This window comes from Mercenaria mercenaria, chromosome 5 (genome assembly GCF_021730395.1).
Source record: "Mercenaria mercenaria strain notata chromosome 5, MADL_Memer_1, whole genome shotgun sequence".
In the NCBI taxonomy this organism is placed as follows: Eukaryota; Metazoa; Mollusca; class Bivalvia; order Venerida; family Veneridae; genus Mercenaria; species Mercenaria mercenaria.
Genome location: NC_069365.1, coordinates 71,070,210 through 71,083,073, shown reverse-complemented (window position 1 = coordinate 71,083,073; position 12,864 = coordinate 71,070,210). Strand labels below are relative to the sequence as shown.

The 12,864-nt window shown below is 34.4% G+C and overlaps 1 protein-coding gene across 1 annotated transcript; it reads right to left on the bottom strand.

Moving 5' to 3' along the window:
- Nucleotides 1-7,687: 7,687 nt before the first annotated feature.
- On the bottom strand, nt 7,688-11,069 carry LOC123559112 (uncharacterized). The gene is made up of 2 exons (XM_045350927.2): nt 10,671-11,069; nt 7,688-10,072 (listed from the first exon to the last, which is right to left on the bottom strand). The coding sequence occupies exons 1-2, from the start codon at nt 11,029-11,031 to the stop codon at nt 9,639-9,641; spliced, it is 795 nt and encodes a 264-aa protein (XP_045206862.2). The 5' UTR covers nt 11,032-11,069; the 3' UTR covers nt 7,688-9,638.
- Nucleotides 11,070-12,864: the final 1,795 nt, after the last annotated feature.

The following is a 12,864-nucleotide window of genomic DNA, read 5'->3' as shown; positions in this document are numbered from 1 at the left end:
GATCACCGATTTCCTTGGATACCTTCTCTTCAATATCATGTAACATTTTTCTGGTCTCTATAGTTTCAGCGATTTGAATTCCTCGGCTACCTTCTCCCAATTTTGTTTAAGCTGCTGTAAAGATTCCAAAACGAGATTGTTGGTGTTCTTAATTTCTTTTTCCATCTGTCCAATATTAAACTCAACTTTAACCATTTTCACCAGCAGTTGTTCTTCGTAGGCAAATTTAGAACAAACTGGTTCAGAAATAATTGGTGTTGAGAGTAAATATACCAAAAGAAAACGTGAAAGTACCGATTCCATATTAACAGGAGGGATTTAATTTCCGATTTTGTTAGAAGTTATTTTCAGGGAGAATTGAAGGAATAACCTGTAAGTTCATGTATTTAGACCAAGAAAAATTTGGTTAAGACATGAACATATTTTGGTATCTGTATCTCTAATCCCATCTAGGTGGATCCTAGATTTATCTTGAATAGATTTCAGTTATGCATACTTTCACAAGTTATTTTTTTTGTAAAACTCAGATAGCAAAAGCAGAATTGTTTTGATTACCTCTATTACTGATTTGGATTCTGTTAAGAAACAACACCTCTATTATTGTACCAGTTCAACAGAATCATATCAAAGATTTCTTTTTTTCACGACAACATTTTAGTTGTCGCAAGTGTTATCCTAAGCTATACCGGGCAATGCAGCATTGTTTTGTGTAACATATACTATTGATTAGTTCCGTAACACTGCCACTTATAAGCACTGATATTTTTAGGGAAATGTAACATTTATAACACTGTAGAATCCTTAATAGGCGAGCATTAGTTAACTTAAGTAATATACTTACTCTTGCTAAAGCTACGTGCTTACAGTAAAATTGAAATGGAGTACGTAAAAGTGCAACAGTGTGATCAGCGTTGGTTTCATGGTTACAACTTTTATACTTGCCAACTTAAGCATAACTCATCGGATCTTCCATAATGTGCGACATTCAACTGCAAATTAAAACTTTTCCTTCTTAATTTAAATTATTTTCAATCTGTGCACGTCAGTAAAGGAGCTTTTTTTCGTTAGGTAAGAGCCATATTTTTCAGAAGAGCAAATGTGCAGCCCCTTCACTATATCTGTGTTTTTTTCTTGTTTTTTTTTAATTCTACTTTTGAGACTGAGGTGGTAAATTTTTATCCTATTCATTCTTTTTTCATGTACCCAATTTACCCGCAAGTTACTATTCAGGTAGTATTCTTCATACATTTTACTATACACGTGTTTATTTCCTGTACTGGACTGTCACTACAAAATGCCATATCAGTTCTACTATATGTTTGCCTTTCTGTTTTACATTTATTCTTACCTTTTCCTCCTTTTTTATTTCTAGGGTTATCTATTTCTTTTCATAGTGACTTCAAAACTTAGTAAGTATACTCTCGGCTCATAACGAATATAGACACTAATATTTAAAATTGTTGGAGCTCATATATATTTATATAAATTACTTCTACACAAAATTTTAACATACGTACTCAATCATATGAAGTAGTAAATTCATTTGTTCTATTTATAATTTACAATTCAAAATTGCACTTTTTACACCTTCATAGATTTGACTTAAACTTAGAACATCTGTCATTTATCATCACCCACATCATATAACATAAAGCAGGGGAGCAAACTATAAGAAAGGCTTCTGGTGACTTTTCTAACCAAAACTATGCTTTAGATTAGAACAAAACATTCACAAACGGCTCGGAATGTAAAGAAATGTCTATATAGGTTTATGAACTTTGCAAATCTGGGTCGGGGAGAGGGGCGGGGACTAACTATTTATTCAGGATGAAATTTGTTATTTACAAATTAAGCAACATGATATTCAGCGTCGTTACATGCCTCAGATGGCGTCTTTTGATGATGTTCTTGTTGCTTTGTTGTGAGGGGGGATCTTCTTTCGTTATTATTTATTTATTTATTTATTTATTTATTTTGATAACCTGTAATGTAGGCGGAATCGTTCCTTTCTTTGATTTACACTAAAAAAATCAGCAGAAAATCAGCATAAAAACCATAAGTTTAAACAAACAGTTCCCTTAGGGCGACTAACAACAACGTTTCATTCGTAACTACTGTTTTATTCAATACCATTTGTCTGGTGCAACTACTTATGAATTATATTCTCGGAAAGCATACTATATATATTTTAAATTCTATATCTTATACATTTACATTTGCTGTAATTGACATTTACTTATGAATTAACGTCCCGGAAAACATATTCCAATAATGCTTTGAGTCTTCATACAGTACGTTTCCTGATGTCGCACTCCAGCCTTTTACTGATGACGTCTGTTTAGCCTTCATGACAGCTGTTGTTTCTAAATTATAACAGATAGTAAAGACTTTTTCGTAGAATCTGCCCACAGTATATAACATATCATCAATGTATATACCAAAGGTAATATATTTTCCGGCGCTAAGACAAAGCTGGCTTGTGAAAAGATATGTACCATCTATCGGAGCTGTAAATATCCCTGTAGCGTTGTCGTAGGCGTTTCCAATGTTTACAAGGTTCTTGGTGAACACAATCACCTCGTTTTCTCCTGGGTCAAGTGATGAAGGACTTCTGGCTTTAAATACAATATTTGGTACCAACACGGACGCTAAAAAGGAAAAACAAGTATAGATTTGACCTGATTTGAATCGTTTTCAAAAAAGCACAAGTTAATTTAATTCTATTTAAGCTTACAAGCTATTATTTTTATTTAAGACAAAGTAAGCAGCTATATTCTACACTTAAGAAGGTATAATGTATTCTGTTCTGGGACGTCAGGTGTTGCGAATATGATGGCGCAAAGTGTACCGAATTTGTAGTTTACATTATTTGCTCTTATATCGATTTTGCTTACACTTACTTGCAGTCCAAATCACTTTTTTGCTAATACATAGATATAGGTCATCACGGAAATTGCTACAAGAACCATATATTTGCATTAAAGAAAACGTCCAGCTTACATGTTTTATATATAAATATCTAATGTAAATATTTAAATAGAGAATAATATTTCACTTTAAATATCAAAACCTGCAAGATATATTTAGTCAGAGTAAAGTATATGTTTGAATATATTAGCCTATAATTAGGTAAAATTACATAATCCAAGCAAATATATTTACAAAATACATTTTAAACGTTTTAGAGAATTCGTTACGTTTGACTATTATTTTCCGGTGTTCTAATTCTAACATCATTCAAACGATCTAAAACCGCTTCGGTAGCCTAGTGGTAGAGCGTCCGCTTCGAGTGCGGGAGGTCGTGGGTTCGATCCCCGGCCGCGTCATACCAAAGACGTAAAAAATGGTACTAGTAGCTTCCTCGCTTGGCGCTCAGCATTAACAGTGCTAGGACTGGTCAGCCCGGTGTCAGTATAATGTGACTGGGTGGGATATCATACCACGTGTCTACGGCGTGGTATTCCAGTGAGGCAGCACTATAAAGTTGGGCGTTGTGCTCACTGCTACAAGTAGACACCGTCGTTTATATGACTGAAAAATTGTTGAAAAAGACGTTAAACTCAAATACAAACATACACACAAACGATCTAAAGAATTTATAATTTATGTTTTTAAACAAAAATACTACTTGCAATTTTACAAATCTTCATATTCAGCTATCTTATCATTGTATTCCTCTAATGTCTTTGCCCGCCCTGCCTTTAGATCATCGATTTCCTTCGCTACCTTCTCTTCATTATCATCTAACACTTTTCTGGCCTCCATTTTTAGCACTCTGGATTGCTCGCCTACCTTCTCCCAAATTTGTTTTAGCTGCTGTAAAGATTCCAGAACCAGATTGTTGATGTTCTTGATTTCCTTTTCCATCTGTCCAACATTAAATTCAACTCTCACCATTTTCTCCAACAATTGTTCTTCGTAAGCAAATTTGGAACAAACTGGTCCAGAAACAGTTGGTGTTGAGAGTAAACATATCAAAAGAAAACGTGAAAGTATCGCTTCCATATTAACAGGCAGAAGATTTTATTTCCGATGTTGTTAGATGTAATTTTCAGGCGGAAGTGAAGGAAATGTCTGTAACTTCATGTATTTTTAAACCAAAGAAAATGTGGTTAAGACATTAAGATATTTTGGTGTCTTATCTCTAATCCCATCTAAGTGGATCCTAGATTTATATTGAATTGCATTCCAGTTACGCATACTTTCACAAGTTGATTTTGTTTTTAAATCAGATACTAGAGGTAAAATTGTTTTGTATACTCTATTACTGATTTGGATTATGTTAAGAAAGAACAGCTCTATTAATGTAATAGTTCTACAGAATCACATTAAAGATTTTAGTTTGTCACGACAACATTTTAGCTGTCGCAAGTGTTATCCTAAGCTATACCAGGCAGTGCAGCATTGTTTTGTGTAACACTGCCATTTATAAGCATTGAGATTTTTAGGGAAATGTAACATTTATAACACTGTAGAATCCGTAATAGGCGATCGTTTGTTAACTTAAGTAATATACTTACTCATGTTAAAGTCACGTGCTTAAAGTAAAATTGAAATGGAGTATATAAAAGTGCAACAATGTGATCAGCGTTGGTTTCATGGTTACAACTTTTATACTTGCCAACTTAAACATAACTCATCGGATTTTTCTCTTTCTTATTGTGCGACATTCAACTGCAAATTGAAACTTTTCCTTCTTATTTTAAATTATTTTCAATCTGTGCACGTCAGTAAAGGAGGGGTTTTTTTGTTGTTGTTTTTTTTTTCGTTAGGTAAAAGCCCTATTTTTTCACAAGAGTAAATGTGCAGCCCCTTCACTATATCTGTTGTTTTATTTTTTCAAGTCTACTTTTTAGGACTGAGGTGGTACATTTTATCCTCCTCTTTCCTTTCTCCTCTACCCAATTTACTCGCAAGTTACTATTTTGCTGTCGCTGTCTCCAGGTAGCATTCTTCGTACATTTTACTATACACGTGTTACTCCCATGTAGTTCATTTTCTGTATTCTCATAGTACTGAACTGTCTGTACAAAATGTCATATCAGTTCTATCATATGTTTGCCTTTCTATTTTACATTTATTCTTGCCTTTCCTTCCTTATTATTTACCGGGCTACCTATTTCTTCTCAAAGTGACTTCAAAACTTAATAAATATACTCTCGACTGATAACGAACATAGACACTAATATTTAAAATTGTTGGACCTCATTGATAATATTTGTATAATTTACTTCTAGGCCTACACAAAATTCTAACAGACGTACTCAGTCATATGAAGTAATAAATTCATTTGTTCTAATTATAATTTAAAATTTAAGGTTGTACTTTTTACACCTTCATTCTAAAATAGATTTGACTTAAACTTAGAACATTTGTCATTTATCATCATCCATATCACATAACATAAGGCAGGGGCGTAGCGTGATCAATGTAGATGTTACTCAAGGAGAGAGTGTGGGAGGAGGAATCTTTTCCTCCGGCAGGGTCCGGACAGCCTCCCCCCCCCCCCCCCCCCCCCCCCCCCCGCCACGGACATTGTAGAGCAAACAAATAGAATGGGTGGCTTCTGGTAACTTTTCTAACCAAAACTATGCTTCTTCAAGTTTAGACCAAATATTCACAAACGGCTCGGAATGTAAAGAAAGGTCTATATAATATTGAGGAACGTTACAAATTTGAGTCGGGGAGAGGGGCGGGGGCTGGCATTTTGGAAGGACTTGGGCTAGACTGTCTATTTATTCAGGACGAAATTTCTTATTCACAAATTAAGCAACATTAGTTCTTTTTCTAAACTAATTTGTTGTATGCAAAATTTGAATTTAATATACATTTTATATGGAAAGACAAAAGCGTTAATTTTCGTTATAAACAATATTGGAGTAATAATATCAACGACGGTCCTTTCACGCGTAATCTGACGTCCTTCACCAAAAACATGAACAAATGGCCTTGTTAAAATATTCTTTCAAAATTGGACGCCAAGACTTTAAAAAAGAACATTTTGTTAAAGCTGTAACTAATTTTTCTGACGTCAAAGATCATAACTGAATCGGCACGACTGTATAAATTTTCACTGAAGTTAAAAATATTTTAAATAAAATCCAGGTACTATGTTTTTATCGAAAGGCGAATTATAGTAGAACGTGGGTGGGTCTTTTTTATTGTTCTGTTATACGATGACGAAAATATCGATACCTTGGCATTTATTTTGATTTTCTGATAGTCATGGAAAGCAAATCAGTTATTTTTGTATCAAGCTATCGTAAAATGTAAATATAAGAATTGACTGCTATTCTTTTTGTGCGTTTATATGGGTATGAACTACACCGGAAGGCTTCTTGCTGATCATCAAAGAATCGCTATCGTGATTCATGAATTTGAAAGAAGTCCCAATGTGGTTTATACCCGTATAAAAAGCATAGAAAATGGCATTCAATTTTTAAATAAAGTACACATCTTTACGTGTTACAACGGAATATATGCAAATCACCTTGCAGTAAATGCTCTAAAATGCCTAGGAACTGATCAGACTGCTAAGGACAAACTTTGACTTACGCATAATTTCAAAACAGACAAAATGATGAAGCTATTTCAACAGATTCTTATTTCATTCATATATTTATTTACAATTTTAAATGTATTTAGATTTAAATATGTATTTACAATAACAAAGAAAAAACAAGATTTAGAATTTTTGATCGAAATTTTGATAAAAGAGCAACAGCAGTCTGACGTCAAAAAAGAATTATAACAAAGTCAAGAACCTAGAAACAGCTTTCTCATATGCTATGACATTGTCCCTACCCCCATACCCACTCCTTGTCAGTTTTTATTGCTTCTGTGGAGTTTTTAGTCTTTTTTATTTTTTGGATTGTAAATGTTACTCGGCCGAGTAAATAAGTATATTAAAATTTGTGAAAAGATCGCTTAAAAGCATAGAATGCAACCAAAAAAAAATAGCAGACTCGGTTTGATTGAGTCTGTTCATGAAAGGTAATAAAATGTGCAACACCTCTCACGCCCCCTAGCATCGCCTTAAGCGTAACTCTATTACAAATCTATCGAATGGACTCCATGATCCCAAAGGACCAGCAAATATAACAACACTGAATCAAAGTACAGGAAGACGGTACTTAAAGATTGCTGTTATGATAGATAATAAAATCTGTAAAAAGATTCTTTGGAAGCAAAGAACGCGACCAAAAAAGAATAGTTGCAGACTCGGTTTGATTATGCCACGCTTCAAATTTCTGGTTAATTTCTTAATCAATTTCACTTTATCTTGGTTATAAATAAATGGATTTTATTTAGCTAAAATAGTTGTTCCACATCATCAACCACATTCTATGAGACAAGGCGATTACTCCAACATAAATATTCCGTTAATCATGACATTATTATACAAAATGTACATAGAAATTCAACTAAATGAATAGACTCATTTAAACATCCTCAGGGAATCTACAAAGAGGTATAGATAATAAACACTATATGAAGATCCTTTGGAAGCACAGAATGCAACCAAGAAAAATGATAGCAGACTCAGTTTGATTGAATCTGTTCAGGAGGGGTAATGGCAAGTGCAACACATCTCACGCCCCTAGCACCGGATTGAGCGGAACTCTATTACAAAGATATTGAATGAACTCCATGATCCCAAAGGACCAGAAAATATAACAACACTGAATCCAAGTACGGGGAGATTATATATTATGTATTCTATTTTTTAAATTTAAAAACACTATAAGAAAATCATTTGGAAGTATGAAATGCAGCCAAGCACAGTAATAACAGACTCGGTTTGATTGGGTCTGTTCATGAAAAGTGCAACGACTTCAAGCCCCTAGCACCGTCTGATGCGGGACTATATTATGCACAGTCAGAAAAAGGTGAATTTACTCCATGATCCTAAAGGATAAAAATAATAACAACACTTAAGTTAATGTACGTAAGAACCTGACAGACACCATAAAACAAATAACTACCTCATATTTACACTCAATAGAAATCTCACTGATATATGATGTCACACTACAAACGTAGTAATTATAAACTCAACAGTTAGAGCGGTAACTGGCAAGAACATTTTAATTCGTTAACATAAAAATCTGAAATGACTTATTTTTGAACTTAATAATAATTTGTGCAGCCAACACTATTAATAAAGCCATATACATACAACCTTCAGATACATTATTAAAATATTTGTAAATAAACTGTTTTTAGATAAGCATATTTCGTAAAAATCTGATAGGATTCATGACTGGACATACATGTATATGAAATCATAAACTCAATGTATGATGACCGAGGATGTAACAGACAGAGATTTTTTTAACCCTTAAACTCCTAAATTTCTATAACGAACTTGTCCATTTTTCACTTTGGACTGTACCATTAATTGTTAAAAGGGGTGCATACCAAAAAGATACTGACTGAATGGCGAATAGTCGCTAAGGCAGAATCAATTGTGTCCAGCATGATGAGGGTTAACATCAAAGAGTTGTATAAGATGCTATCACAACCATTTCTTAAATGTTCACTTTCTGTGATGTCATTCTTATGTACATTTAGTATTTGAATAGATATCATCTACACAAAATTCTTTGATTCCGCCCTCATATCATTATTTATCAAAATCCTCAAAACAATATATTTATATTGTACGCTTAAAGATTCGCAATAACGAAACAACTCAAAAGTGTTTATAGCTTCAGTCTACACAGAAATCACTTCTGTTAAATCTTCTAAATTAAAATGTATCTATATTTTCAAAAGAATGTTTCCTGAAACTAGATGCTTATTCAAAGGTGTGTTTGATTTCATCACCGAACTTATCACTTTGAACAGTCAGATACTTGTACTGTATCGCAATCTAAAGGCGGTTCTCTAGACCGAGAAGCTTCATCGAAGTCATCATCGGGTGCATCTTCATTCAGTCCTCTAGTGTAACGATTTTCCTTGTATCATACAGTTGAAAAATTCGGATCAGACAATGCATTTACATTCACAGCGTATCTCAAACCGCTTCTTTTCGGAATCAAAGAGAACGTTTTCATGTTTTCATTTCCTTAAAGAAAAGTCTACAGTTTTGGGGGAATAAATATGTAATGACACGTTCCTTTGGCTTTTATATTTTCTAATCCTTTGGAATCATAACGTCCATTCAATGTTCATAAAAAGTAGAGCTATCCACCAGTGCTAGGAGCGGGAGAGGTGCTGCAGATTTCATCATCACCTGTCTTGAAAAGACAATGTGACTGGTCTGTCTGCACAATGTTTTATTTAAAACAGTCCGCACATGTTCTATACATTCCGGAACACTACTCTTTTTCACTCCATTGACTTAGAGGGTATGTAAAATGTTTGGAGTTGTCATAGGAATATGACCCAGATTATGGCTGCATAACATGATGGCTGGATGTCATTAGGATTATCCTGCAAGCTTCTATATATTCTCTCCTGATCGGTATACAGTCTTACTCAAGTAATAATTATATGCATAAATTATGCATAAAGTGTCTTAAGCAGGGAAAACATACATTGAAAATAGTTTTAAAAAGTTGTTTTCGAAAATGTTCAGCCAGACAGTAAATTCCTTTTTACATTTTAGCGTGACGACTCACATTTTCATCTCTTTATTCAATGATGTAAATTGAGTTATGAACCAATGTCCCAGAAAATACGTTCCATCTATGGTTTTCGTCTCCATACAGTATGTTTCCTGTGTCGGCAGACCAGCTTTTTACTGACGACGTCTGGTTGGCTTTCATGACAGCCGTGGTTTCCACATTAAAACAATGATAAAAGTTCTTCTCGTAGAATCTACCCACAGTATATAACACGTCTTCAATATATATACCAAATGTGATATGCTTTCCTGATACAAGACAAAGCTGGCTTGTGAAAAGATATGTGCCATCTATCGGAGCTGTAAATATCCCTGTAGTGTTGTCAAAGGCATTTCCAATATTTACAATGTTCTTGGTGAAAACAATCACCTCGTTCTCTACTGGGTCAAGTGAGGAAGGAATTCTGGCTTTAAACGCAATATTTGGTATCGAAACCGCTCCTAAAAATAAAAAACTCCGATTTAGAGTCTTAAAACCTTGAAAATTTAAAATATTCTTTATCAATATATCTCTAACGTTACCACTGCTAGGATTTCAGATTATTGTTCCAGCTGAAAGAGACGAAATATTGGACACACGGCTATATTCCTTTCTGTAAAAGTTCAAATAAAGTAGTCCGACACGGCAAAGTGTTTTGCAATCTGTAAAAAAAAAAGGATCCATTGGAAGCATAGGCCGCCACCAGGCAACAAATTAGCAGACCCTGTTTGACTGAGTCTGTTCTTAGCAACACTCCTTACGCCACATAGCAATGACTTAGGCGGAATTCTATTACAAATATATGTATATAGTAAAAATGAATGTACTCCATGATCCAAAAAGACTAGAAAATATAGTAACACTGAGTCCAAGTTCATTTAAGACTTACATAGAAATTTAAGAATGTCTTTATACATGCATGGATGGTGTTCCTTAAGGCGATATTGGAACACCAGCCATGCTTTATAGTATTTTTTATTTCTATGTCAATTAACTTGTATTCTGTTAAAAACAAAAACCAAAAAAGTGTTCCAAAATATTAAATGAAACACTACAAACCTCCTAACTGCTTCGTCCTTTCATCATATTCTTTATTGGCTTTCCCCGTTTCTGCTCTTAGATCATCGATTTCCTTCGATACCTTCACTTCATTCTCGTCTAACGCATTCTTGGCTTCAAGTTTCAACGCTTCGAATTCCTCGGTCATTTTCTCACGGGTTTGTTTTAGTTGCTGCAAAGATTCCAGAACGAGGCTTTTGGTATTCTTTATTTCCCTTTCCATCTGTCCAACATTAAATTCCACCCTAACCATTTTCTCCAGGAGTTGTTCTACATAGGCAAATTTAGAACAAACTGGTTCAGAAACAGCCGGTGATAAGATTAAACAGGCAAAAAGAAAACGTATAAGTATCACTTCCATGTTGAAATGGGTACAAGTTTAATTTCCCATGCTGTAAGTTGTAAATTGCAATCAGAAGTGAATGAAACACGTACCAGTTCATGAATTTAAACCGAAGAAAAGATGTTAAGGAGATTAACATATTTCTTGATCCCAATGGGTCTTAATTAAAAGGTTTTTCCATTATACCCGAGTACGCAATTTCTGGAAATAACATGAGGCAAGGAAGCTTTCTGCATCTGTAATGTATAGACCATACGCCCGTTCCCACTGAAATCAACTGTCTAATTAATCATTTTCTTTGAGCATTTTCATGCGTTTCTTCGATCCCCTAATTTGCAGGAATCATAACAAGGGATATTGAGTAAGAAATGTACAAATATTAAATATACGATATATAATTTGAATCTCTGACAGGCCATCCCCAGAATTTCGATGATATTCTCCATTACAATATCTTACAGAAACATGTACTTTTCTTCAAAAAATATCTCCTCCCGCAAATAGGTGATACAATTGTATATGTATGGACTTGGACTTACTACAATAACTATTGCTTTAAGTGTATCAAATCAATTAATCAATCAATCAATCAATCAATCAATCAATGACCTCGAATACAACATTTTTTAGTTCATACGTATTTTTTTTATTAGAAAGTTTAGATACAGTGCATGGAAAATATTGTTGATTGAATACAATATTAAACGTTTCGAAAACGACTTACGGCGGCAACGCATACATTTAGTAAGTCCACCTCTTGTCTGATCACAAAACTCAATCAACCGACATAAAGACAGATGTCAGGTAGATGTCAGTCAAGTTTGAAACTTTCTGTCAGAAATTTTAGCCGTGCTGTATCTAGAATTGTTGGAACAACGTTTCGGAAAAATGAAAGGGTCATTAGCTCAACACTGCACAAATCAACAATGACCGACTTACTGCTTGAAGATATTGGGCATTGGAAAAACTTTGCTATCTCGGACGAGTATAAAGGGGTTTTGAATAAACATGTTCCTATCCTGTTTCCAGGAGATTTGTCTAACAGCATGGTATTCCAACAATGCATCTAACCGTAACTGACCTACTATCCCCGCTCTTCTCTCTTTTAGATTTCATTTATCTTTGGTTAAATTTCATATTATGTGCAACGAAGTGTGTAATACCATTTTAAAGAAAAATACTAGGAAATAGCATGGTTAAGTTTTAAAGGAGTGAAGACTCTGCAAGACCACTCAAGGAGATTCACTTCACCAAAGGAAAGCTCTAGTCATAAAAAGATATATTCAAACTATCGCTGAAAACTGGTTAACTCCGAGTAGATGGAAGAATGCAGTCACTTCAATCTAATATACAGGTAAGGCCAAAATTCCGAGGCTGCAAACTATAAACCTATATCCTTAAATGCACTGCCTGTTAAATGATGGAACATATTTTAGCTTCTAACATCTCGTCCTAATTAGACAAAACAGATCCATTCAGTTATAACCAATAGTGTTTCAGTTCAGAGCTTTTCTTAGAAACAAAACTTTTACGCAAGAGGACTTCAAGAATCTAGAGAATGGCCAGCAAACTGACAATTATGATAACGCACTTTGCTAACGCTTTCGAAAAGGTTGCCCACCATGATATAATACACCAACTCCACTGGAAGCCCATCCGTTAGCATCACATACCACAAAGTCGTTACTCAAAGACAGATCCCAGTGTCGTTGTTGACGGCTGTCCCTCATGCACTCTTCCTGTTCTCTCTGCAAATCCTGATGGTTCAGCAATACCGGTAGGCTCCTGTCTCTTCCTGATTTATCTTAACCATTTACCGACTCTATCATAAGAAACAATAGATCAATTGCA

Coding starts and splice junctions, on each gene's coding strand:
- LOC123559112 (XM_045350927.2), bottom strand. CDS start 11,031: ATGGAAGTGATACTTATACGTTTTCTTTTTGCCTGTTTAATCTTATCA. Junction 10,073..10,670: donor AAGGACGAAGCAGTTAGGAG/GTTTGTAGTGTT, acceptor TTTTATTTTTAG/GAGCGGTTTCGATACCAAAT.